The sequence below is a fragment of the Camelus bactrianus genome, chromosome 5 (assembly GCF_048773025.1).
Source record: "Camelus bactrianus isolate YW-2024 breed Bactrian camel chromosome 5, ASM4877302v1, whole genome shotgun sequence".
NCBI classification, from domain to species: Eukaryota; Metazoa; Chordata; class Mammalia; order Artiodactyla; family Camelidae; genus Camelus; species Camelus bactrianus.
The window spans coordinates 63977266-64000205 of record NC_133543.1 but is presented as its reverse complement, the minus strand read 5'-3'; the positions used below and the strand labels follow the sequence as shown (position 1 = coordinate 64000205).

Sequence of the window (22940 nt, the reverse complement as noted above, 5' to 3'; positions counted from 1 at the left end):
TGGCCAGTTTCTCAGAATGGTGACCAGATCAACATATTTTTTTTTCTCAAAACTTCCTCAGAATTTAATAATGTGTTCTATACCTCTGCATGTAGAATCAGGCAAGACTCTGTGGAGAGGGGAGGCTTTAAGATGAGCTTTGATGGCTAGACAGGCTCAATATTTGGCTATATTGAGATGAGAGGAGGAAAGAGTGATCCACATAAAAGAAGGGGCATGAGTGAAATCACTGGAAGGCCCTGGACATATCTGGGAATAGAAAATAGACTTGCTAGAAAGAGCCAAATACTGATAGGATGGAATCATGAATCTTCTCTTGTTTCTGCTGTGTTTCTTTATTCTCTAAGTTCAATTAGGCAATACCTGGAGAACGTCTGTTTATGACCTTGCAATTGCAGGCACACAGCTGTCCACCATAAAAGAACACCAGTTTTGAATATAGGAGATAGCCTTGCTGTGCAGGTGGATAGGACTGGTAGGATGTATTCTGTTTGAATGATGGGTAAGTGATATATCTGGACTGGTGAAGTAACAATTAAATTACTGGTAACCAGAATTACCGATCCAGTTCAAAGCTATGATATTCAATTGAATTTTATGAAGTTTCCAATAATCAATAGATTTTGATCTACAAAAGTGGCTATCATATATGGTTCAACCTGATATATATAGATAAACATTTTTTAAAAGGAGTGAAAGTATCTTTGTAAACATGTTTATCTTTGTAAACATATGTAAACATATTATTAGGAATTTAATAATACTGGAATGCAAACAAAACCAGATGTTTAATATTACTGTTCTTATGAACTGTGACTAATAATGGCAGACACTTCAACTGTACACGTTGAAAAGTTGAATCACTAACCTTTAGTTAGTTATCTGTACATTTGGTATGATTATGAAGAAGCCGTGTATGAGAACTCTAAACTCTTTGGGACTTATACCTCATGTTGAACAAAATCCCCTGGTTTGAAATAGTCACATTTTCTCCCACCTGCACATATAGAAAATTGAGCAATAGACCTTTTCAGATTCAAACCATGTTAACATTTAAACTTTTTTTTATATCCTTATATATTAAGAAGTAATAAAATACCCTACCTCCAAGACTGTTCTCAGAAAAATGGTAAATGCAGGTTCTTATACAGGAGATCATTTAACTGTATCTATTTTTTCTAAATTATGCCCACTTCTAAAGTAGGTTATCTCTTGCTTACCTCTAGTTTCAAAGTTCTTGAAATACATGACCACAGATGTTGTGACGTGTCTTGCTACCAGATGAATTTCTTTCGGACCCAGTTCATGATCAGCAAAAGCAATGACTTCAACTTCCTTCAGAGTCTTTAATGTAGGATAATTCTTATTTTCCCACTTTTGCAATAAAGAAATATATCCTCTACTGGCTTCAGTTTGTTTGTATTCTTCTTCAGGTATACAGCTGATTCTTTTATCCCACATTCTAAGCAAACTTTTCTCCTCACTCTTTTGTCCTCCAGATGTTACAGACAAAGGGTTTTGCCTTGATATGAAAAATGGTTTCATTGTTTCCATGCTTTCATTAAAGTGTGGTTGACCTGGAAAGCCATAGCTTGACAGAACAGTATTGACAATATTTTCTGCAGCTAAACATATTTTGAGTGGAGAAACAGCTGTCTGAATTTGGTTTGGCTCAACAACTGGTTTGGGGATCTCATAATGAAATACTCTTGGATTTGCACCTTTTCTCATTTCTATGAATGACATGACTTGCTTTAATGCTGCTTCTGTGGATTCATTTTCTTTCTTTAACAGTTTTTCTAAGACAGTGCCTTCACGGAGGGAGCTATTTCCTTTCATAGCTTGGTCAAAATAGCCAAAGTCAGATTCCCTTGGGTTATAATCTTGTACTTTGTTTCTAGAGCATGATGGTGTATTTTCTGCAGCAGGCCTTTCCATTGGCTCTGAGCTTTTAATTGTGTCTTCCACAGGGGCTCTGGCATATGAAGGTAAATTTGATGAAGACTTATACTTTTTTTTCATCTCTTCCTCTGAATAGAAGTCCAAACCAGGTACAGTGATCTGTGGAGAATTATTCGTAAAACTTGCTTCCTTTGACTTTGACATGGGTGTTTTCATATTAGTGGCTAATTCAACCTGATTAACAATGTAGGTATTTTCTACTCCTTGGAACAAACTTTCCTTTGGAAGGTTTTTGATCAGAGACTCACTGAAATGAGTACACTGGTCCATCAGTGTTCCAATGATCTCACTTGCTGCCATGTTCTCTTTCAATATGCTAGTTGAAGATGGCTCTGCTTGGCTTATTTCTTTGTCTAACTTGTTTTTAATTATATCAAGCATGTCACTGACAATGTTAACAGCATATGTAAGTAATTCTGAATGGAATGAATGAATCTGTAGAAGGGTATTCTGTACATTTTCCTTGGAAGTAACAGTACTTGACTTGGATTCATCAGAAAATTTTTTTAGTGGTTGTAATTTTGGCAAGATATTTTTGCTTAATAGTCTCTGTTGGATAGGAAAAAGGTTTTCTATAGGCATTTTTACTATTTCAGAAAACTCGTATTTAGAGATATGTTTAAATTGTAAGTCTACAAATGACTCTAACACATTTAAAACCCTTTCTACAATTTCTCGAACAATTTGGTTGCTAGAGCCAAAAGAAATTTGGTCTTTTATCTTAGTGTTATATAATGGTACACTGCTGAGGATGTCCTTGGTTGGAAAGCCATGTTTACTTTTAGTAGTAATGTGTTCTTTCCTACATTCTAGAGTTTCTTTACTGTGTGTGGTGGGCATCTGGGACAAAAAGCACAGCTGTAATTTTTCAAATAGCATTTCAACAATTTCCCTTCCAAACATATTAATTTGTGCTTTGGTGTCTTCAGCTCTAGAAGAAGCTCCTTTAAAACAACTATGAAGCCTGCTTTCACAATCCTCAAGATGTGGCAAATCTAAAAGTGAAAGAGAATATTCTAATTCTTTTGCCTTTATTGAAACTTCAGTCAAAACATTTTCAGCTATCATCAATAGCTTACATTTTTCATTTTCCATATCATTTGATTCTGCTTGCCATTTGTCAAACATTTTCTTAAATATACCTTCTTTAGGAAAAATCTGTTCTAACTGTGAAGAAACATTTTCCAAGTAAAAACATGCTTGTGGTTTGGCAAGAGACCCTGCATCTATAGTCCCCTGTGAAAGTTTGGGATCATCCAGATGTGAGAATTTGATCGGATTAGCCCAACTGTGGTTATTTGTAGCATTTAATCCTTGCAAAACTGTATTAACTATTTTATTTGCTGCCATGATTTGATCAGTTGGTAAAGCTTTAGCATTTACCATTACTCTAGCTTGCTTCACCTTTTCAAATTCTTTTGCAGTTGTTTTCAGGATATTACTTATTATATCCTTGGCATACATTTTTAGTTCTGAAGCAGGCAGTTTTGTTTCCAGTAAGTTTTTGGCATCTCCCATTGACAGGATTTGTGGCAGCCCAATGGCAGTCTTGGACGAGCTCTCTTTTGGAGTCTTCTCTCCAGGACCTAATTTGGTCTTGCTTTTGGTCTTAGCATGACTAGTTTCTACGTGTGGTTTTGTTCTAAATTTAGGCAAAGGAGTAACTTTCGATCTTGCTTTTAAATTCGTTTTAAAACTCGGCTTAGGACTTCCCTTAGGGCTCACTTTAGAACTGTGTAGCCTTATAGACTGTGACTCGTCAGAACCACCTTCACGGGACAGCGTCTCTTCTAGATAAAGTGAGGCAAAATTTGTGATCTTATTGAGAACCACTTGGACTAAATCCTTACCCATTTGCAATGGTGAATATTGTAAAAAAGATATAGAAACATTTCGATTGCCTGCATAGGGATAAACCTGTGGTAGCACATATCTAGTGAGATTACTTCCTATTCCTGCTTGTTTAGTTTCTCTGATGCATGATGGTTTCTTGGGTAAGATATTTTTGTCATCTGCTTCTACTTTATTACATTCCTGTAATGTTGTCACAACTACAGAGTACATTTTCCCCAAAACACTTTCAATTATGTCATTCGCTACCCTGTTAATATGTGATTGAGAGAAATTTTTTTGTGTTGTAGCTGATGTTTTAATTTTAGAATTGGATATAAAGTAAGGGATTGCTTTAAATGAAGGCAAATAGCCTATGATTTCCATTATTCTTTGATGCACTTTATTTAAAACTTCTTCCACTGCACTGAATAATGCGGATCTTTCTTTTTGTTTTGATTCTTCATTTCTCATAAATATTTCTTCCAAAACAATTACCTGGCTTTCTGTTTCCAAAGCCATTTGGTTTTGCTCTAATGGATACTCTGAAAACAGATGTAGTTTGTCTGTTTTTTCCTGATCTCTTTGTCCCAGCGATACTTCATTTGATACAGTTAGTTGTGAAAGTAAGTTAGGATTGTCTTTTGAGTAAAAACTAATTTCCTTTAAAGATCTTTTATCATATAAAATCTTTAAGATACTGCTGACATTTTCACTCACAATGATGTTTTCTTGGAATGAAATGTTGTTTGGATGTGGATGCATCTTTTGGATTTCTAGGTCTAAGTCATTTTTAATAAGCTTCAAAATGGCACTGGCAATGAAATCAGCATATTCCTTAAGACTAGATTGTGATAGGTGAATTATGGATCCAAGTTTTTCTCTGTAACTGGCAAAAGTGGAACCTGTGAGCTCTTGGCCGAGAATAGTTTCAGTTGATATTTTCAGAATATTCACATTTGATTCCCCCTGGCTTGATTCATGAAAGATGCTGTCATCTTGTTTACAGTTTTCCAGTTCCGGGCTCGTAAGTGACTTTTCTTTAGTCTGGAAAGTGAGATTAATTAACGAATCTATTCTTTCTGTGGCAAATGATTCTAACCGATTGAAAATAGTTTTAGTAATAAAGTCAGCATTTTCCTCACATGAGTCAGGAACAGATTTCTTGGTGTCTCCTCTCTCTACTACAGTTATCTGACTATCATTAGCATAAGCTGATTTCAGATTTTTTGAAGATGGAAAATACTCTGTTTTTCTTTCACTTTTTGAACCCATAAAAAGAGGCTGTTGACACTCTGCTTTTGGAAACATATCACAAAACGTTAAGGGCAATCTTGCAGAAATAGAATCTTTTGCATTTATGCCAAGTATGACGGGAGAACTGAGATTATGAAGAACAATATCCACCATATCATTGGATATCAAAGTAACATCTGATTTAGGAACTGAATGTTTTGGAAGAAGCTGATTTGCACCCTCAATGGACATTTCAGAATTTGCTCTGGAATGTTTACCAACTATGCTACATTTCAAAGTAGGTGTGGCAAATGAGAGATTATTCTGATACAGTGTCTTTTCATAAATATCACATAAGATACTTTCAATGGTATCCTGTATTTGAAACTGAAGTGCCTGTCGATACGCAGTCTTACTAAACAGCTTTTCAATACCTTCTTGCTGATCTGAATCAGTCTCTTTGCCAGAATTGTTGTTGTCACATTTTCCTTTAGGTGATATAATATCTAACACTGTGTTAACAATCTGACTTGCAATACTTTCAGAAACCACAATGTTACTAGTTAAGAAAGGATTTTCCCTCTCTTTATCTAATTCATGTTTGATTCCTTGTAAAACTTTTCTGGCCACTTCTGTTGCATATGTATTCAGTTTATTCAGAGAGAGTTGACATGATGAGTTGGTCTTTTCTGACATACTATGATACACTGAGCAACAGGAAAATTGATCATCAGAATACAAATCTTTGGCTGAAAATGCTTTGCTTACTGTACTCTTATCCTGCTGAATAGGGAAAGCCACTGGAACTGTGAAGTTTATTTGGGGAAAAAAGAGAGAGTTTACTTTAGAAGTAGCAAAAGCTTCTAAATTTGTTAATATTGCCTGTACAATATCTTCAACTATGTTTACTTTAGCCTGTTTGTCAGCACTGAATTTGGACTGAAGAGTAGATGGATTCTTGTCCGGCACTGTAATGGAAGGCTTTCCTCCTCCGAAGCTGTGGTCATGAAAAGAAACATCTGCTGAAAAGGTGATGGCTTTATACCTACTTTCACTTGCATTTCTCTCTGTCATAGCCGCTGAGTAAAGTTTATGAAACACAGTTCTAACAACATCATCTGTCACTACAGTTACGTCTGCTTCAGATACGAAAGGACCCATCATTTTATCTACACATTGAACAGATGGTTGAGCAGCTGGCCCACCGACAGTCTGAGGGATGCCACCTGAATGGGAGAGAGAGAGCACGTTTAACTGACTGACCAAAGCACTTTGAAAAATTTCATTCAAAATCTTTCTTATAATGGGAATGACTGGAGATTTCTGTGGTTCTTTGAGTTTCACTTCAATTTTGTTTAAAGTCCTTTCTAGAACCCATTGTTGAAGAGAATCTGATTTAGTTTCTTCTCTTAGTAATGTTCTCTCTCCAGTGAATTCTTTCTCTGTATTTGCAGTATCTTCTAGAAATGAATCTGATTCAGCTCCGCCAGGAAGAAAATTTCCATAGGTTGGCCTGTATCGGTAAGTTTCAGGGCCTCTCTCTTCAGATTCAGTTTCACTAAACATATCTGAGGATATTCCATCTAAAATTAAATTGATTATATTCTTAAGTGTTTGTTTCTCAGGTGGTGTGGTTTTTACCCTTGTCTTCAAATCTAAAGAGTTCATATTTAATTCTGTTTGAATAGCTTTCAAAATAGTACTTGATACCTTCTTTGCCTGCATGTATAAAGCAGACTGCAGTGTGTCTGTGAAAACACGGGGACTTTCACATGCCAAGTCCATCTTACTGCTTTTTTCATTTCCATCATTAATGGAAACCATAGTTTCTAAATTGCCACTGGCAAACCCTTCCAGTTTAGCAAAAACCGTATTAAGAATATCTGAAGCCACAGCTTTCAGTTTATTTGAATGTATTTCTTTTGTACGCCCTGTTCTGGAAGACACACACACTATAGTTTTTTGCTTGCTTTTGGTCATCTCTTTATTATCCTTCTGAACCATCCTGGAAATTATGCTGGAGATTATGTCAGTGCATTTGGTCATTTCCTCAATAATTGAAGCAAATGATAGGCTGTCAATATCAAGAGACTCTGAGACAGCTTTAACTCCAGAACTTACAACACTAGTATCCATGTCAACATTACATAATTTTGTAAGGATATATTCCAAAATTGTTGTGGAAATGAGCTGAATATTAGACTGCAGTTCAGTGGCTGTTTGCTGATGCTGAATGATCTTCTCTTCGTTTAGCTGACTACCAGATGGCTGACAGTGAGAGGGGGCTCCTATGAGCTTGCATAACATTTCATACAGTGTTTCCCCAATGCTGTCTAACACCGGCAGTCTGGAATTCTCTTTGGGATCTTCTCCATTAAAGACACTATGGAGAGCACATGGAGTAGATAAATATTTGTAAAAAGATTTTTTATCCCGCCTACTTGGCAAAATGTTCTGTTTATCAACATTGTCAGATCCATATGAAGTTGTAGGCTCTGGATTATCTGAAGGGAGTGAAATATCACTTTGATCTGAACGTCCACTAGATAACATTTCACAAATACAAGTTAATAATGGAGATGCCATAATGTCATCGTTTAGATTTGAGACAACAGATTCTAATTCATCAGTGTCAGCAAAAAATCCTTTATCTGTAAGGGATTTGGTGTGGTCTGTTTCCCTAAGATCTAGGTTTTTCTTACTGCATTCCAGTTCATTCTGGATAGCATGCAAAACAATGTTTACTACTTTTGTTGTGTAAGTACTAAGTTCAGATTGTAATGAAGACCGACCTGCAGATGAAGGTTTATAGCCCACTTGCAATTTTGGACAAACTAATAACTTCAGCCTTTTAAAAACTGTGTCAATGATCTTACCAATAACGTCACCTACAGGTTTAGGTTGACTTTCTTCAGATTGTAACAGGGAAGGCTTTGTAGGATCTACATCAAGTGAAGATAAATATTTCATTTTCTTTTCACTGCCAAACCATATTTTTAGTGGCTTTTTATTTGGTGCTGCTTTGGCCATATGGAGAGTGTCAGAACTATCGAGAATAGTTTGATGAACTGATGATGAAATGGAACTTTTGGTGGTACTGGAAAAGCAGCTTGCCTTATGAAGTATATTTAACACAGCATCTGTTATTTCTTGAGCCACTGTACTAATTTCTGACACAGAAAACATCTGGGCCATCCATTCTTGATGCGATAGTCCTTGAGTTTTTTCTGAAACAGGAACTGAAGCTTCATTGTCAGTTTTACTGTCTAAGTGACCAGGATGAACAGAAGGTATGTCCTTGAGCATTTCTGTTAAAATACTTTTAACTATGTTTTCTGAAGCCTTTTGTATTTGATACTTTTGATCTTGGCTAAACAAAATTTCTTTATTCAAACAGGGCTTTTCTTTTAACATTTCTTTATTCTTAAAAGATGGTAGCTCAGTCTTTAACCTCCGATCACAGAATGCAACTTTGCTTCTCGGAGAAGTGGGCTTTGTAGGCAGTTTGCTATTTCTTTTGTATTCAAGACAAGTGTCACCTTTGGTAAACCAATGCTCAGGAATGTGTTCTTGTGATTTTGCTTGTTCATCTTTGAAAGAAGAAGCAAGCACATTTTCCACTATTTTATCTATTTCTTCATTATCATCTTCAGAATAAAGGACCATGCCAGGAACATTAATAGGTGGGAGTGGCCTTCCAGACCTAGAGCCAGTCGATAATCTAGGGCCAGTGAGTCTGTACTTTTCTTCAGTTTCAGAAGGATTTCTCAGTCTAGAGTGTCTACATTTTTGATCATCTACTTTTACTTGTTTCTGGTGTAGCTGAGTGAAGATATCATTGAGTAGCTGAAGGAGTATTACTGTTTCTTCAGATGCAATAAGTCTCTCATTATTAAGTTCAGTTTGTACATATCCTAGTATAGTGCTGACTGCTTCCTCTATGTAGCCAGCCAAAGAGGACTGGGAAAAAATATCTGAAATTAAATTTTGTATTTCTTCTTTAACAGTTAAATTAGTTGCATCAGGTTCAGGACTACATTTCTTTTTGTTGATTTTTTTAAGGAACATACATCTTGGGTCTGTCATATTTTGCTGATGGGAAAGTTTAGTTGCATCTTCAAGATGAGGAAGTTCATTTTGTTTGTAAGATGCAAGAGTCATCAGTTTTTCTAAAATGGCATGCACCATATCCTCTGCAATATCACACATGGGTTCCACAGTGTAAGGCAGTGAGGCTGTTAAAACTTTTCCATTTGATGGAGTGAGAGATTCTCCACTGGGTATTAAGCCTGGTTTAATGTTGACTGACAAATCTTCTTGTGAAAACATCTGGACACGTTTTTTTTCGACTGCAGACTGTAGCTTCTCAAGCATATTTTCCACGATTTCTGAAGCTACTGAGCAGATATCAACATTGGAGACCAAGTCTCCTTTTTCAGGCTTACTTTGGTCAACAAAAACTTCGGCAGTAACGGAAGAAATAGAAGGAATGGCCTGTGTTAAATCAGATATTATCTCTTGAAAAATGCTTTCCAAAATCAATTCAGTTTCCCCCTTTAAGTGACACTTAAAGTTAACAAAAACATTTTCCAAATTCTTCATTTCATTCATGGTTTTTGCTTTTTGATCAGAAAGCAATGGACTCTCTAAGCCATCTGTTTCAGTGGTAGCATCCTTCAGTTTTTTTGTGCCTGTTTCAGATGATGCTAGGTGACTATCAGATTTACAACTTCTGAGCTTAGGGTAAGTAGATATTGTGCTGGTTTTATTATATTTGAGTTCAGATGTTATAGGTTGTCCTTTCATGTGATTTGTTTTTCCCACAACTGTTCTTTCCACATTGGCAGATGGTGGTTTTAAAGGTGTGGCTGGTCGCCTGACTGATATGTCAACGGCACACATGCAGGGCTCTCTCTGGAGTGTTTTAGTTGTTGCAGACGTGTAGCTTCCATATGTGAACTCTTCACTGCATGTGCTGCAGAAACTCGAACTGTCTGAAGAGAGGATGGAGTCATCTGACACTGGGTATGCTTTACTTTGCAACCTTTCTTCATACTTGGTGATGGCTGGGTACAATATACTGGTCACTGTAGCCACAACCCAGGTCATTATATTCTGAATTATGCTGTTCAATTCTTCAGAAGTTACCTGGAAAAGAGGCAAGCAGGAATGAAAAAAAAATCATGTAACAACTTTTATCTGTTCTGGGACGAAGGGTAACTTTTTTTTTTATGTCAAACAGTGCATAGCTTGATACCATCATGGTTATAAAGAGAACGTAGTAAAAGAAAAAACCTACTTAGAATTTCAAATTAATTTCAAGTTGGTTTATTCTGTACTATAGTAAAATATTTTATGTATAAGTTTCCATTTAAATCTCATTCCCTGAGAAGATTTTTGTTTTGTGTTTTTTTGTACATTTATTGCTGGGATAAATGACTTTTTGGTAAAAAAAGAAAAAAAATCACCAAGTTGCTGTCAGTGCACATTAAATACATGTAGCTTGGCAAGAAGAAACACAGTATCTACAACCCAGCAAAGAATTTCTCAAAACAGATGTGGTCAAAACATTTGGGAGCCTTTAGAAGCATTTGTCTAGCTAAGATGTATGGATGGAAAATAAGCCATCTCTCATCCTCCTTCCCTGCTGCAGAGGGTGAGTCTCTGTGTATATATGGAAGTAACTACACCTAATTGTTTAAAAATTATTTGATAGGCAACAAAAAAGTTTATCCTTTATGGAGATTGAATGGCTCTGCATCCAACAAAAAAGGATCAATGCAAACTGCCTGAGATTGGAAGCCTGAGGAAAAAATGATGCAATGAAGGAATAAATGAGTTTAGATAGAAAAGTCAGAGGAAGCCAGAACAGGGTCTCAGAATGTCAGGAGTGCTGAGCAAAGGTAAGTGTTGGAGAATTCCTCATTTTGAGCCAAAAATAAAAATCCAGGGACTAGATTTGAATGACCACTTCCTTAGTCGTCAGTGGTGCTATCCTGGATGTTTAAACTGGACCATGAGTAGAAACAGAATGCATCTGTTTCTATATACCTCTACTTATGTACTGAAAATGTATTTTGGGCTTCAAAAATCCTCTTGCCTATAATAAACTAATAGTCCATTTTTAAACAGTTATTACTCTTAAGACATAAAAAACAGCAAATACAAGTAATTGGCAGCAAAGCCTGGAAGGCTGCCATGTAGGCAAGAGAATAAACAACAGGATTCTTGCAATGGGACTGTTCACACCCAAAATATTGCCTCAAGTTAGCAGAATCTTATTCCCATTTCAAGCCAACATTCAAAGAAAAGTTAACATCTGTGTAGTATACTCTTTCCTGACACATTTCAGTATTGTGGCACCCCAGGGAAAGCCATTTTATTCTGCTCTAACCGCTGAATTTCCTGACGTTTTTTATTGTACAATGGCTAGTGGTTTGAAAATGTATTTTGGATGACATCATATTTCTGTAATACTTACATAATTACATCCAAAATCGTATTTTAAGAATAAAAACAAAAATTATAATAATCTACAACACATAAATTAAGACATTCGATACATTTCTTACTATCAGAGACAATAAACAGATTTACATTATTACTTATGCTAGGTATGAGAAAGAGATTCCAACCTTGACTTATGGTAGAAAGATATTCCTAAAGTTTCCTATGTAGTAAAATATGATAAATAGAACCTAGTTTGCAGTTATTTTCCATTATAATATTAAACTGAGAAATATTCCCTTGAATCAAATCTTTCATATTTACTACTTGTTCTATGAACTGAACTTTCATGTTGCTACAGATTCTATAAATTGAGTCCATGTGAAAAAATATGTTCTTAAACCCCTTTCTCTTTCCTGACTGGTCTGACTAGATCCAGAGTGGGGCCTTATAAAAAATAAACCCTCTTATCTAACTGTTCCAAGTCTCAGTTCATAGGTAACCAGGTACCTTTTTATATGACCTTCTTAGGTAAGTAGGGCTCTTCCCATGAAAATGGCTAAAAACAAACCCAGGCATCTTAACTCAACAGTCAAGTCTGCAAAGTGATGTTGTGTAATGGCTTCCCACGACAGAATGGGTTCATGGTTCGTTGATGCTATTCTTATAATGGCTGGGTCCCTTAAAGAACTCCCGCCCCCTGGCATCCCCTTAAGACCTCTTCCCTAAAGGCCAAACTTTTATCTTCTGATGAGTACTTCAGACAACTGCAAAGTAAAGAATTACCTGAAAGTAAACTTTAAAGAAGGGAAAAGAGAGAGTAACATCAATAGATGATTAATCATAGACTTTTACTGTTATGACACATTAATATGCTGCTTTATCAATGCATTTTATGATACATACTTTTTCTTGCGAGCAACTTTGTAGGAGGTTCTGTTGTCTGTAAGGTCAAGAAACATTGATGATTTAGTTACTTAGAGTCAAAAATTTGTGTAACTTTTTCCAAAACTACTAATCATTGAATCAGTTTCTTCTCTTTATATGAGAGTTTTTCTACAGAAATTCAAAAGAATAAACTTTTTTGTCCACCTCCCACCACCTATTTCTCTTCCCCCTTTGATACTGGCCCACATACTTTATTAATCAGATTAGGTGGATGGTGGAACAGATGTGATGATTCCACAATAAAGCCTTATGAAAGCTGGAGTTAAATCAGAATGAGAATAATGTGACTTGTATGATGGGCAGAGTCAGACTAGACAGTACTATTGGCCGTGTTTGTAGTCTCATGTGATGTTAGGCTACCTGGGTGCATCTAAAGGTATTTTTCCCTGTCAATTTAGGAGGAAATGGTGAAGAAGCTCCATGTAATGCATAGAATCACTCAACTTTCTAAGCAAAGATTTTTAATGAAAGAAACTGAAGTATTTGCTGTGAAAGATTTAAGTGACTTTGTACTTCTATCATCTTGGGTGGAGAAAAATGAAGCAGCAACTAAGATTTTATTATTGGAACTTAAATGTCCATTGATGGATGACTGGATAAAGAAGATGTGGTGTATATACATACAGCAGTATATTACTCGGCCATAAAAAAGAATGAAATAATACCATTTGCAAAAGTAAAGATGGACCTAGAGATTATCATAGTAAGTGAAGTAAGTCAGACAAAGACAAATATCATGTATCACTTCTATGTAGAATCTAAAAAATGACACAAATGAACTTATTTACAAAATAGAAAGACTCACAGACACAGAAAACAAACTTATGGTTACAAAGGGGGAGGAGTGAGGAGGGATAAATTGGGAGTTTGAGATTACCAAGATACAAACTACTATATACAGAATGGATAAACAAGGTCCTACTATATAGCACAGGGAAATATATTCAGTAACCTGTAATGACCTATAATGAAAAAGAGTATGAAAAAATATGTATAACTATTATTATGCTGGACACTAGAAACTAACAGCATTGTAAATCAACTGTGCTTCAGTTAAAAAAAAGGCTTTATAAAGATGCAGATATTTATATTTTCAATAAATAAACATTAATTCAATAAGTAAAATTAAAGTCATCATTTTATAAAAATGATTGCCATTCTTCCACCTTGTTCTATTGCTTTAAACTAGACTAGTCCAGTTTCCTTCTTTCTGCATCTATTACAGTGCTATGTATTCCTATGAACTCTCAGTAAGTCAGTCAAACTTATGTTTATCAGTCCTAAAGTCAAGATCCTTCCTCCAAGCCTTGGTCTGAATATGTCAACACCACTTACTACCATATACCACTTTACCCAACCATTTTCATAGGAATTTGGGGTTTGTAAAGTCTATCCTCAACCTTATTTGGGTTACTGATTTTTCATTTTTTTAAGGTGATAGTATTGGGTCTAAATTGCTCTAAAGTTGAGAAAGCCATATAGACACCAAGAGAAATAGGTCATCACCAAAGTTTTGAGGAGTAAAAGAATCTCTCAGGCTCCTAAATTTCTTCTATAAAGACTTCCATGTTCCATCATTAGAGATTATTATTTTAGGATAGGAATGACTAATTAAAAATTTAAAAATTAAAACTGATTACCATCCTTACGAAGCCAATAATCTCAACAGGTTTAAGGAATGGTGAAGATTTCAAAGGGGAGAAACACAAAAGGACAAGTCCAGATCCTGGAAAGCTACCTGAAGAGAAGAGGTCATGGTAGGATATACCCGAAAATGGCATGAAGATCTAAACACAGGGAAAATGTAGAACCACAGTGGGGATAAGGAAATAGAGATGAGAAAGAACATTAACTTTGCTCCACAACTTAAGCTTAGTGCTGAGAATTTGCAAAAGACAGAAGTTTCATTAAATCTAAGTAGAACTACAAGAATGGATGATTGTGTGTAATTACTTACTTTTGAATAACACTCATGTATTTATTAAAATATTAATTTATAATTATACATTAATTTTCTTTAATACTTACATATTTGAGAAAACACGAGAAGGGAAAATACCCTGGGCTGTGGCAGGAGCCTGAGGTCCTATTTACCAGAAAAAGAAATTAGTTTGTGTCCTTCCCCAACAACTTTTAAAATAGTAATTAATATCCCATAGTAGGTCTTTATTCTCTGTTGTCACAGTCTTGTTGAAAAGTCTACAGAGACTGCACAATGAAGTCCAAATTACTTAGCAAGGCATAAAATATACCTACAATATGATGATCTTACCCACCTCTCCGGTGCCTTTCCTGGCTAGTTTTCCATTCTCTGGTCAGAAGCAGAGAAGAACTTACTTCTTAAAAATGTATCATGTTTTAATGCCCCCAGGTCCTTGTTTTCCCAGGCCATTTCCTTTTCTGGAGTACCCCTATGCCTTCTTTCAACGTCTTATCTTTCTTTTAGGTCTCATTTAACTTGTGTTAAGTCCTCTAGAAAGCCTTCCTTGAAACTTCCCTAAGTAAAAAAATTCTCTAGTGCTCCTAAAACATTCTACATGTTACTATTGTAAAACTAATTATGCTATATTGTAATTAAATGTTTACTCTGTCTCCCTGATTATGACATAAATTTACCACGATATCCTTAGCATTTATTTTTTAAAGCATTAATTGATGTCTCTTCAACATTTATTCATTGGTTTGTTGGCCATTAATCTCTTCCCACACAAATATCATCTAACTTACTTTGTATGTAATTAGCAAGATTCAGTTACTGGATTTTATTAAAGATTCTAGATATAGATGACATAGGAAGTTTTTCTTCCCATCTCTACAGGCACACTGGATTTGGTGTATGTTAATTATACAAATACACAAATGAATAAAAGTTTTAGACAGAAAGAATCCCCTGGTTACAGAAAGTAGTATTAGTACTTAGAGCCAGTTCAAAGTCAAGTTTAAGTGTCAACTCTTGTTTCTCCCAATAAATGAGTAACCAGTAGGTACCCATGATGTGTATAAAAAGTCTTATTTAAATCCTATGAAGCTTTTGTATGTGTTCAGATTTGGAGAGGTAGTACCTGAAATTAAGAGTTCAGAGACCTCAGAAATTCTGAAACACAATTTTAAAATCAAAATCAAAAACTTCTGCAGCTAATAAAAACCAAAGTAAATATTCTAAAAATACCTTCCTATAATTCTGTGTAAAACATTAAAACCATCCTCTTAAAAACAGCTAAGATTTCAAGGATATAAGAGAAATCCTTGACAGTAAAATATTGGGGGAATACAAATATGGAGTGGTAAGCAAACCCTGAAGCTAATTCCTGCCCTATGGCCTGCTGGTTTTGGAAGGTCTCCTGGGGAGGAAGGGGATGGCCCTACCCACCAGAAGGCCAGGACCAAGCTCCACCCAGCAGTGGGCAGGCACTGACTCCACCTGCCAGGAAACCTGCACAAGCCTCTAGTCCAGCCTTATCCACAAAAGGCAGGAAACAGAAATCAGAAAACAATCCCAAAGCTTGTGGAGGGAATCTATTCTGGGAATGCCTGGACCCTGGCTCTTGGGTGACAAGAGAGAAGTGTACTGCTGGGATGCATAAAACATCTCCCACAGAGGGCCACTTTTCCAAGGTTGAGAAACGTCACTAACCTAGCTAAAAATACAAATAGAAAGTTAGAAAATGTGAATTCGCAGAGGGATATCTTCCAGGCCAAGGCACAAGATAAAATCCCTGAAGAAGAAATAAATGATGAGGAGATAGGAAAACTATCCAAGAAAGAGTTTAGAGTGATTCTTCCTTCAATAAGGAAGTTGAAGATGTTCAGAGAACTCAAGAGGAGTATAGATACACAGATGGAAGTTTTTAGCAAAGAGAAAATAAAGAATACCCAGACAGAGCTGAAGAATACAATGACTGAAATGAGTAACGGACTAGAAGAAACCACGAATAGACTAAATGAGGCAGAAGAACGGATCAGTGAGCTAGAAGACAGATTAGTGGAAATCACTACTGCAGAACAGAAAAAATTTAAAAAGAAAATGAAATGAGGATAGTTTAAGAGAATTCTGGGACAACATGAAGGGCACTAATAGTCACATTATATGGATCCCAGAAAGAGGAGAGAGAAAGGACCTGAGAAAATATACAAAGAATAGCCAAAAACTTCCCTAATTTGGGAAGGGAAACAGCCAAGTCCAGAGAGCGCGGAGTTCCACACAGGATCAACCCAAAGAGGAACACACTGAGGCACACAGTAATCAAACTGACAAATATTAAGGATAAGGAGAAAATATTAAAATCAGCAGGAGAAAAGCAACAAATAACATACAAGGGAACTCCCATAAGGTTATCAGCTGAATTTCCAGCAGAAACTACAGGCCAGAAAGGAGTGACACAATATAGTTTAAGTGATGAAAGGGAAAAACTTACAACTAAGAATACTCTCTCCAGCAAGGCTCTCATTCAGATCTGATGGAGAAATTATAAACAAAAGCTAAAGGAATTCAGCACCACCTAACCAGCTTTAGGACAAATATTAAAGGAACTTCTCTAGTCATCAAACCACAAGAAAAGAGAACAAAAAGAAAAAAGAAAGAAAGAAAAAAAAAAAGGACCTACAAAACAAATTAACAGAACAATTAATAGTTAACAAAATGGCAATAAGGGCATGCATATTGATAATTTTCTTAAATGTAAATAGATTAAATGCTCTAACCAAAAGACACAGACTGGCTGAACAGACACAAAAACAAGACCCACATATATACTATCCACTTCAGAGCTAGAGACACATGCATGCTGGAAGTGAGGGATGGAAAACATATTCCATGAAAGTGGGAACCAAAACAAAGCTGGAGTAGCAATACTTACGTCAGACAAAACAGATCTTAAAGACTGTTACAAGAGACAAAGAAGGACACTACGCAATGCTCAAGGGATCAATCCAAGAAGGAGATATAACAATTGAAAATCTATATGCACCCGACATAGGAGCACCTTAATATATAAGTCAATTGTCAACAGACATAAAAGGAGAAATTGACAACACAAAAATAGTGGCGGACTTTAACACCTCACTTAGATCAATGGACAGATCATTCAGACAGAAAATCAGTAAGGAAATATAGGCCCTAAATGATATATCAGACCAGATGGACTTAAATTGATGTCTATAGAGCATTCCATCTGAAAGCAACAGAATACACATTCTCAGGTGTACATGGAACATTTTCCCAAATTGATCACATGCTGACCCACAAAACAAGTCTCAGTAAATTTAAGAAAACTGAAATTGTACCAAGCATCTTTTCCAACCACAATGCTATGAGGTTAGAAATCAACTATAAGAAAAAACCAAAAAAACCTGCTAAAACTGCAAGCACATGGAGGCTAAACAACATGCTACTAAACAGCCAATGGATCATGGAAGAAATCAAAGAGGAAATCAAAAATGAAAATGGAAACTGATTCAATACTTCCGGGACGCAGCAAAAGCAGTTCTAAGAAGCAAGTTTATAGCAATACAAGCCTACCGCAAGAAACAAGAAAAATCTCAAACAACCTAACCGTACACCTGAAGCAGCTAAAGAAAGAACAAACAAAACCCTAAGTTAGTAGAAGAAAAGAAATCATAAAGATCAGAGCAGAAATAAATGAAACAGAGACTTAAAAAAATAGAAAAAAATCAATGATACTAAAAGCTGGTTCTTTGAAAAGATAAACAAAATTAATAAACCTATAGTTAGACTCATCAAGAAAAAAAGGGAGAGGGGCCAAATTAATAAAATTGGAGGTGATAAAGAAGCCACAACTGCCCCCCCCAGAAATACAAGGCATCATAAGAGGCAACTAAGAGCAACTATACACCAAAAAAGGAAAAAAAAAAAAAAAAAAAAGACAACCTAGAAGAAATGGACAATTTCTTAGAAAAGTACAGTTTGCCAAGACTGAACCAGGAAGAAATGGAAAATATGAATAGGCTAGTTACCAGTACTGAAATTGAATCAGTAATTTAAAACTCCTAACAAACAAAAGTCCGGGACCAGATGGCTTCACAGGCAAATTCTACCAAACACTTAGAGAAGAATTAGCACCTATCTTTTTGAAACTATTCCAAAAAATTGCAGAGGAAGGAATACTTCTGAATTCATCCTATGAAGCCACCATCACCCTGATACCAAAACCAAATATATCACAAAAAAAGAAAATTATAGGACAGTGTCATTGATAAACATAGATGCAAATATCCTCAACAAAATATTAGCAAATTGACTCTAACTATGCATTGAAAGGATTATAAACCATGATCAAGTGGGCTTTATCTCAGGGATGCAAGTATTTCTCAGTATCTACAAATTAGTCAGTGAGATACACCACATTAACAAATTGAAGAATAAAAACCATATGATCATCTCAATAGATGCAGAAAAAAGCTTTTGATAAAATTCAACATCCACGTATGATAAAAACTCTCCAGAAAGTGGGCATGAGGGAACATACCTCAACATGATAAAGGACATATATGACAAACCCACAGCTAACATTATACTTAATGGATAAAAGCTGAAAGCATTTCCTCTAAGATCAGGAACAACACAAGGATGCCCACTCTCACAACTTTTATTCATTTTGGAAATCCAAGCCATACCAATCAGAGAAGAAATAAAGGGAATTCAAATAAGAAAAGAAGTAAAACTGTCACTGTACACAGATGACATACTATATTCAGAAAACCCTAAAGAAGTGACCAGAAAACTACTAGAGCTTATCAATGAATTTGGTAAAGTTGCAGGATACAAAATTAATACATAGAAATCAGTTGCATTTCTATACATTAACAACAAAATATCAGAAAAAGAAATTAAGGAAACAATCTCATATATACCATCACACCAAAAAGAATAAAATAACTAGGAATAAACCTACCCAAGAAGGCAAAGGACCTGTACTCTGAAAACCATAAGACACTGATGAAAGAAACTGAAGATGACATAAACAGATGGAAAGATATACTGTGTTCTTGGATTGGAACAATCAATATTGTTAAAATGACCATATTACCCAAGGCAATATACATGTTCAATAAAATCCCTATCAAGTTATCAATGACATTTTTCAGAGAGCTGGGACCAAAAAATGTTAAAATTTGCAAGGAAACAAAAAAAAAAACAAATAGCCAACACAGTGTTGAAAAATGAAAACAGAGCTGGGGGAATCATGCTCCCTGACTTTAGATTGTACTACAAAGCTAGAGTAACCAAAACAGTATGTTACTGGCACAAAAACAGACACATAGATCAATGGAACAGGATAGAAAATCCAGAAATAAACCCACACACTTATGATCAACTAATCTACAACAAAGGAGGCAAGAATATACAATGGAGAAAAAAGTCTCTTCAACAAGTGGTGATGGGAAAGCTGGACAGCTATCTGTAAAAGAATGAAAGTAGAACATTCTCTAACACCATATACAAAAATAAACTCAAAATGCATTAAAGACCTAAATGTATGACTCGATACTATAAAACTCCTAGAGGAAAACATAAGCAGAACACTCTGACATAAATCACTGATATAATTTTTTCCACCTAGCTCCTACAGTAATGGAAATAAAAGCATAAATAAACAAATGGGGCCTAATTAAACTTAAAAACTTTTGCACAGCTAAGGATACCATAAACAAAACAAAAAGACAACCTAAAGAATAGGAGAAAATATTTGCAAATAATGTGACTGACTAGGGACTAATTTCCAAAATATACAAACAGCTCATACAGCTTCATATCAAAACAACTCAATCAAAAATGGGCAGAAGACCTAAATAGACATCTCTCCAAAGACATCCAGATGGCCAACAAGCACATGAAAAGATGCTCAACATCAGTAATTGTCTGAGAAATGCAAATCAAAACTACAATGAGATATCACCTCACACCAGTCAGAATGGCCACCATTAAAAAGTCCACAAATGATAAATGCTAGAGAGTGTGTAGAGAAAAAGGAACCCTCCTACACTGCTGGCAGGAATGTAAATTGGTGCAGCCACTATGAAGGGCAGTAGGGAAATTCCTCAAAAAAGCTAAAAACAGACTTACCATATGATCCAGCAATCCCACTCCTGGGCATATATCTGGAGGAAAATATAATTCAAAAAGACACCCAATAGTCACAGCAGCACTATTTACAACAGCCAAGACATGGAAACAACCAACATTTCCATTGACAGATGACTGGATAAAGAAGACGGAGAGAGAGAGGGAGAGAGAGGGAGGGAGAGGGAGAAAGAGAGGGAGAGGGAGGGAGAGAGGGAGAGGGAGGGAGGGAGGGAGGGAGACAGGGAGAGAGAGGGAGAGAAAGGGAGGGAGGGAGAGAGGGAGAGAGAGTGTGTGTAAAATACTCAGCCATAAGAAGGAATGAAATAATGCCATTTGCAGCAACATGGATGGACCTGGATATCATCATGCTAAGCAAAGTAAGCAGAAAGAGAAAAATATGATATGATACGATACCGCTTATATGTGGAATCTAAAAAAAAAAAGGACACAAATGATTTTACCTACAAAACAGAAACAAACTCACAGACATAGAAAACAAACTTATGATTACCAGGGGATAAAGCAGGTAGGAGGGGATAAATTTGGAATTTAAAATTTGCACTTCTTGGGGAATGATGGAAATGTTAGCTATCTTGATTGTGGTGGTGGTTTCATGGGTGTATACATCTATCAAAATTCATCCAAATTGTACACCTGAAATATATGTAGTTTCCTGTAAAGGAATCATACCACAATAAAGGTGTTACAGCAAAGAAGAGAGAAAAATTATAAGCAGCCAGAGGGGAGAAAAGACATATTACATATAAAGGAAGAAATAGAAAAATCACCACAGACCTACCTTCAAAAAAATATTGCAAGCTTAAAAAAAAAATGTAATGGCCTCCTTAAAATGCTAAAAGAAAATCAAAATAGACAAAACCTGTCACCCTAGAATTCATGCCCAGAAATTTAAAACTTTAAAAAAGAAGGCAAATCATATTTTCAGACAAACAAAAGGTAGTATGTCACCAGCTGACCTCACGACAAGGAATGCTAATGGAAGTTCACCACAGACTCAGATCCACACACACGAAGAATGACAGGAACAGTGAATGTATGGATTAATACAGAACAATTTTTTATATACTTTTAAAATTTATTTAAAAGTTTTAAAGCAAAAAGTGATTCTGTATTCTAAATCTAAAACATATGGAAATAAAATATATGATGACACTAACAAAGTTCTAGACAGTTTTAATAGAAGTACAGTACTGCTGTAAGGTTCTTACATTAAATGTGAAGTAGTATAGTATTATTTGGAGGTAGAGTGTGATAAGTTATAAATATGTTAAAACCTAGACAAACCACTAAGAACAACAAAGTCTTTATCCAGTAGATCAACAGAGGAAATAATACAGAATGCCAAAAAAATCTTACAACTCACAGAAAACAGGGAAAAAAAGTGGGAAAAGAATATCTGAGACAAACAGAAGTACTTAAACCAAACAAAATTGGAAATTACATTAAATATACATAACCTACCACAACACTTCACAAAAATCATTTCTATCTGGATTGCAAATGTACATGTGAAAGGTAAAATAATAAAACTTCCAGAAAGTAATGCAGAATATGTTTTTGACTTAGGTAGGCAAAGGTTTCTTAAATGGGATGAAAAGATTGAGATTCTGGGCTGCATCTTAAACAAGAACTTCTATTTATAAAAGACAAGACTAAAGAAACTGAAAAGGCATGCCACAGAATGGAAGACTATATTTTCCATACATAAAATAGACAAAAGATTCTTGTCTGGATTATATAAAGAACTCTTAGAAATCTATAATTATAGACAAATAAAAGTGGACAAAAATAATGCAGACACTTCAGGATATTCAAATGGTCAAAAAAAAAAAAAACCCTTAACCTACTCAAAGATGTACAATTTTAATAGTCATTAAGGAAGTCATCATTAAAATCACAATATGGCATAAAACACCCACATGAATGATGAAATTTAAAAAGACAAAAATAAAGTTGAGAATGTAGGGCTATAATAGTTGTCACATACTGTTGATGGAGGTGAAAATTTATAAAAATCCACTTTAGAAAACCATTTGGCAATCACTAATGGTGAACATAAGCATACCACATAAACCAACAGTAACACTAGCAGGAATATACTTAATCAAAATGCATGTTCACATGTGCCAAAAGACATGAATAAAAATGTTCAAAGATACTTTCATAATAGCCAAAGACTGGAAATAATCAAGTGTACCTCAATAGCAAAATGGATAAACTGGTTGATTCATACAGTGAAATACTATACAGGAATGATATGAGTCAACTAGTAATATAGTCAACAACTTGGCTACTTCCCTTTATTAAGAGTAAAATACATCAGAATCAAACAGAAATGTATTAACTCTATATTACCATGTATAGGAACAGCAAAACCCCGTCTATGTAATTAGAAGACAGGAATAGAGAGAAT

The 22940-nt window shown here is 35.4% G+C and overlaps 1 protein-coding gene across 1 annotated transcript in view; it reads right to left on the bottom strand.

The window, feature by feature from the left end:
* Positions 1 to 22940, bottom strand: part of FSIP2 (fibrous sheath interacting protein 2) — an 87955-nt gene that overhangs the window by 26537 nt on the left and 38478 nt on the right. Inside the window, exons 14-16 of the mRNA XM_074363208.1 lie at positions 14452 to 14509; positions 12382 to 12418; positions 1221 to 10176 (exon numbers count right to left, since the gene is read on the bottom strand). Coding sequence (XP_074219309.1) covers positions 1221 to 10176; positions 12382 to 12418; positions 14452 to 14509 — 9051 coding nt within the window. The remainder of the gene's footprint in view (positions 1 to 1220; positions 10177 to 12381; positions 12419 to 14451; positions 14510 to 22940) is intronic.